The sequence below is a fragment of the Acytostelium subglobosum genome, assembly GCF_000787575.1.
Source record: "Acytostelium subglobosum LB1 DNA, scaffold: scaffold40, whole genome shotgun sequence".
NCBI classification, from domain to species: domain Eukaryota; phylum Evosea; class Eumycetozoa; order Acytosteliales; family Acytosteliaceae; genus Acytostelium; species Acytostelium subglobosum.
This window is the reverse complement of record NW_012236493.1, coordinates 175931-181930: the sequence shown is the minus strand read 5'-3', so window position 1 is coordinate 181930 and position 6000 is coordinate 175931. Positions and strand designations below refer to the sequence as shown.

At 44.8% G+C, this 6000-nt stretch overlaps 3 protein-coding genes across 3 annotated transcripts; all 3 read left to right on the top strand.

Annotated features, from left to right (window-relative positions):
• Positions 1–84: 84 nt before the first annotated feature.
• On the top strand, positions 85–1462 carry SAMD00019534_123100 (hypothetical protein; the record flags this gene model as incomplete). The annotated part of the gene is made up of 2 exons (XM_012892524.1): positions 85–492; positions 558–1462. Coding segments are annotated over 2 exons (1313 nt in total), but the record flags the coding sequence as incomplete, so codon positions are not given.
• Positions 1463–2403: 941 nt separating this feature from the next.
• Positions 2404–5695, top strand: SAMD00019534_123080 (hypothetical protein; the record flags this gene model as incomplete). The annotated part of the gene is made up of 6 exons (XM_012892523.1): positions 2404–2506; positions 2576–2782; positions 2869–2942; positions 3026–3176; positions 3241–3548; positions 3617–5695. The coding sequence occupies 6 exons, from the start codon at positions 2404–2406 to the stop codon at positions 5693–5695; spliced, it is 2922 nt and encodes a 973-aa protein (XP_012747977.1).
• An 89-nt stretch (positions 5696–5784) lies between these two features.
• SAMD00019534_123070 (hypothetical protein) lies at positions 5785–5994 on the top strand (the record flags this gene model as incomplete). The annotated part of the gene is made up of 1 exon (XM_012892522.1): positions 5785–5994. A coding segment is annotated over one exon (210 nt), but the record flags the coding sequence as incomplete, so codon positions are not given.
• Positions 5995–6000: the final 6 nt, after the last annotated feature.

The window sequence follows — 6000 nt, the reverse complement described above, 5'->3', positions numbered from 1 at the left end:
TCAATCAATCAATCAATCAATCAATCAATGTTGTGACTGACTAACATCACCCTCCAGTACACCTCCATAATGCATTCTTTAAAGCATTGATATTCAACTCATTCTACGCCAAGACTTCACCGCCTACTCATGAACCACCAAAGGCAATCGCAAAGAAGAAGATAACAACATTTACACCATCGACCATACCAGTGACAGTCGTCCCCGAATCGCCGACAACAACGGCACCGGCATCAACTGGGTCGGCCGCCGCCACAGCTGGAAACGCCGCATCAGCCGGCAACAGCAGCAGTAGCAGCAGCAAGGATAAAAACAAGAATAGATCAAAGGATGGCAAGGACAAGAAGAAGGACAAGCTATCAGTGTCCACCGATAAGACTCCGACCAACGCCAAGAAACCCAGCAGGCCCAAGAGGCCCAAGAACCCCTCATCTCTCAGCTTGTCTCAGTCTGGTGGAGCGGGACGAGGTGAGAAGAGGATACATCCAAAGTGTAAGTTGAATCTGAATGAGCGAGCGAGTGAACGACTTCCCTAACTAACCTGTACATACTTCAAGACTCGCTGCTGTACTGCCCCGAGATTCAGGCACTCAAGGATCGAATGGAGACTATCGCATGCGAGTCTGGCCTGTCTGGCGTGTCAAGACAGTCGGTGATCTATATGATGATGGCACTGGAGCAACACATTCGCGATATACTTTACAACAGTCTGCCAATGCATCAATGGCAGCCTGATGATGCACTGACAGATGCCGATGGAGCCAGCATTGTTCCGGCCAATCAATCACCGCCACCATTCTATCTTGCCTACCAATACGATCACTATGGCGAGATGGAGGCTAACAACCAAGTCGTTCCTATCAAATCCAGGAAACCATCGACATCACAACTTACCCTCAAGTCTTCATCATCGTCGATTCATGGTCATGGTCATGGTCTTGGTCATAGCAATGATTCATCATCGCCACAATCAAACATCAATGGCAGTGGCAGTGGCGACAATGTGGACACAAACAACATCAATGGCAATGGCGGTGGTGGTGGCGACCATGATGAACCTGTCAGTGAATCAATGGATGTGGACACCAACAACAACAACAATACATCACAAACGCCGACAACATCAACTTCAACATCTACATCAACAACAACGGCAACATCATCAGCCACTCCACCTTCCACATCCACTCCACCAGTTACCAGCACCAACAGCAACAACAAGTTGACCAATCCAAATTACTTCCTCTCAAAGAATCCATTGTTATCATTTAGTGTACCAGTTTATAAGATACCAGAGAATATATTCGGTACTGCAGTTGTGGACACTGCAATGACCAACACTTCCAACCAGCAGCACAGCCTCACCATCCAAGACCTGTACACTACAATCGAGAACAATCCATATATACTCGGTGAGGACACACTTAACTTTGAGCGAATAAACCTCTCAAGGTTCAGGTAGGACACCATCATCAACTTGGATGGAATCACATGTCCTACTTGTACATAATCAATCAATCAATCAATCAAAATATCATATGATTAAACAATCCTGATCATCACCATCATCGTTCATAATGGAAATGGATGGATTCAAATAAACGATTATCCAATACTGTAAACATTGTGTTGTTGTCAACACAACAAACAACGCTCACTCGTCACGATTGCTTTTTATCCTTGCTCGATTGCTTTTTATTTGTTTGTTTTTTTGGAAGGTCGTACGTATCCAAAAAGGCCAGTGTTGATTGATCTTGACTCCATTCCCACAATCAGTTATCACAACCATCAACAACATTCACACACACTCACTCTTACATCGCCATCAATCACTTTCTTCATCTAGTAGTAGTTGTAGAAATAGTAATATTAGAGTCTATTTATATTTGAATAGTCAGTCATTCATTCAATCAATCAGTCACTAAGTCACTCTTTACTTTGCCTTGCCTTGCCTCGCCCTTGCCTCGCACCACAATCACACCACATTCACACAACACACCACATCCAACCAATCAACCAACCAACACCAATCCCCACCTCAACTATATTCATTCAATCAATCAATCAACCATAGTTACTCTCTCTATATCATCTGACCAATGATTAGATACACCATCAGAAGGCAGCATCAATCAATCAAACAAACAATCAATAACATTGTATTTCACACGCAACTACATCACCTGTCACTAAACGACACTCACTAAATCATTACCATAACTATATTGTTATTGTTGTGTCATAGTCATACAGTCATTCAGTCAGTCTGTTAGTTGCAACTTTATACTCTCCTCTACTTCTACGTATTCATTCAACTACAACAACATTGTATTTATTAGCAACAAGCAAGCAATATATCTCGGCAGTGAACCATTCGCTACCAATCAATCTATATCAACATTCATGAACGGCATCGATATTCTCGATTCATCATTCGCCTCATTGGTCATCAACAATAATAACAACAATAATAACAACAATAACAACAACAATAACAATACACATGGTGTATTAGATGATCAACACAGACAACAACATCATCATCATCATCATCATCATCAACATCAACAACTAGATGATGACGACGATGATATATTACATCAGCAAGAGATGATGAATGACAATGGCAGCAGCGACAGTACACATACGACACCATCAGCCTCACCAACAGCCTCACCAACGTCAATGTCCTCATCACTCTCATTGTCAGATTCTCAACTGTTGGACAACCTCATCAACAATGATCAGCAACAGAGTCATTCAATCGATCAATTCCTAGTCTGTAAGTAGAGTTGAGTTGAGTGGAGTGAGTGATCAAACCTCAACAATGTTGCTAACTCCACCTTCATCACATGCTATGCCATGCAGTCACTGAGAACAAGCTCACCAAGCTAAGTGAGTTGAACATCTTCATTGCCAATATACCAAGGAATATAACACCTGTAAGTACAAGGTGTTGATTGATTGATTGATCGATTGATCATGTGATCATAAGTAAACTTACTAACATGTTTGTTGAACTCAGGAACAATTCAATGCCATCATGTCCAAGTATAATCCAGTCTCCTGCAAACTCAAGGTTGATGAAAGGAGTGGCAAGACAGTTGGCTATGGCTTTGCAAGCTTTAAGACAAAGGAGGAAGCATCCTTAGCCAAGAACAGTCTACATCAGTCTAGTATGTATACCTTTACTCACTCATTCAATCAATCWYATTCACTTACACTCATTATTCATTGTAGGATACCTCAATCATGAGCTCAAAGCATATTGGGCAATTCCAATCACAACACTCTACGTTACCAATCTCGATCAGAACGTCGATCAGAGACAGGTGTTGGAAATGTTCAAAGTGTTTGGTGAGCTTGATTACAAGGAGTGTATATTCGTTTGTAACTACGCCTTCATTCGCTTCACTGAACGACAATGTGCCGAGGAAGCGTTCACTGCCATGCATGGCAAGATGATTGGAACCAAAGCCATCCGGATCAGATGGAGTGACTCCTGTGACCAGAGGACAAGTATTCACATCACCTTTGATCCTGCAAAGGTAAGTTGCATACAATGATCACTTTATATCATTGATCAATCATACTTACTCGATCAATCAAACATTAGGCCAAGCCTGGATTACACAAGAGTATATTCACAAAGTGCAAGGACTTTGGAAAGATCAATCATTACAACATTCCAAAGAAGGATAATGATGAGTATGAGGGTTTCGGGTTCATTCACTTCAAGGACAGCATGAAGGGAGAGGCCGCCAGTGAGTCTGCCATCAACTTTTTCAACGAGAATGAGTTCATGGGTCTAAAGATCAACTGCTCCTTCTCAAAGAAGAAGATCACCTGGTCCACCAAGCCCAACAGTAACAACAGTAACAACAGCAGTAGTAGTAGCCCCACCAATGTTAACAACAGCGGTAGCAACAACAACACTAGTAGCAACAACAGCCACAATAGCAACAAGGGCATGAGCAGCAGCAAGAAGAGTGGATACTCTCGTGGTCCATCTCATCCACAACCCCTCGATCAGCCAATCTCTGCCTCCAAGAGTCTGAAGGAGCTCAGCCATCAGTCCCTCAACACTCAGATACCTCCACAGCGATTCGCCCAGGCCAACAGTACTGGCCAGCACCAAACCAATCAGAGATATCATGGAATGCTTCAGACTGGGTACCAGGAGAACCATCCTCCATTCAACTCGCCACACTCATCCTTCATTGCACAGTACCAGCAGCCATCACTTCAGCAGCAACAGCATCACATTCATCCTCAACAGCATCAACAACAACTGCAACAGCAGCAACACGTCCTTGGTAGTACCACGGCTACATCTCCTGCTTTGCACTCTTCACACCAATTGCCCGATGCCTTCACGGGCATCGGTGCATTGACTCCGTTCAGCACGCACACATCCTATCCCTCGAACCAGCATCCTCAGCATCACCAGCAACAGCCACAGCCACAGCACCAACATCAACACCCTCAACACTACCTCTCGTCCTCCAATGCACCGGTTGTCGTCGTCTCACCGATGAAACAATCGCCCATTGGTACCGAGTATCAGAAGCAACAGTCTGTGTTGCCTCCAATCGGTAGCAACAGCGGTGTCATTGGCAGCAATGTCAAGACGACACCGGCAGCTGGCTACCCTGTCTACGGCTTGGCGCGAGAGAAACAACATCAACTCCAACATCATCATCATCAACAACAACATCATCCAAGCTCCAACAGCTTCCAGTCGACCCAACAGTCGGTTGGACAGGAGTATTCACAACCACCTACTGGTGGTGTCAACGTGTTCAGTAAGGCCAAAGGCCAACACCATCAACATCAACAACAACATCATAGTCATCACAATCATCACCATCACAATCACAATAACCAGCATCATCAACATCACCAACATCACAACCATCACGTCCATCACCAGCCTCAGCAACAGCAGCAATCGGTCGGTCCGCTTGTCCACCCGACCAGAGTCAACAGTGGCCACATCACCTCCTCTCGTGAGAAGCAGCAACAACAGCAACAGAAGCAACAGCACCAGCAGCAGCACCAGATTCTTTCTCAGTTTGGTCACTCATTGTTCCCTCCCGTCTCTCCACCGTGGGAAACCACCACGACAGCGATTGCATCACCTGGCCATCCACATCACCATCTGCAACAGCACCAGCAACAACAACAACAACCACAGCACACGTTCCATACATTCATGGATCAAGCCCATATCCCTTCGTTGGCGTCGTCGCCGTCTCCATTGGCCTCGCCCTCGACTACACCACCTCTTCACAGCAATCCCATTTCACATGAGAGCGAATGGCAGGAGCTACAGCACCACATCCAACTCGGACTAGGTCGCGATAATCTTCGCGATCCCCATCAGCAGCAACAACATCATCAGATGTTTGTTGGTTCTCCTCAGTCCTCATTATTTGGCCAGACCCAGCAGCATCAGCAGCAGCAACAGCAACAAACCTCTATTCACTCGTCTGCCTTGCTTCAAAACTACCGCGGTCTTCCCGTTCCCTCCTCCTCGCCACCTCGCAGCTCTATCATTGATCCGTACAACAACGCCACCAACGTCAACGTCCACAACAAAGGCAATCACTTGATGGCGTCTCCACGTAATGGAGCGTCGTCAATTACCTCGACACTCAACCGCCCACACACTGCCAACATCTTTCATTTCTAGCAGCAGCCGAAGTTAACATACATGCGCCTCACATGCTCTCAAACGCTGCTTTCACTGTCAACACCTTCCAACTCATCAGCCAACCCTAGATTAGCATCCAGGGGTTCGGACGCACTGATGATGGATTGACCATCCCATTCCCTATACTCTACATATGTACAATTCCAAGTGGAATAGACTTATTTATAACAACCAACATCAACAACAACAACAACTATAATATATTATATATTTATAACAATCAATCCAATCCAATCATCACAGTAATAAACAATCCAACCTTCACCATTGTGTTACAATATATC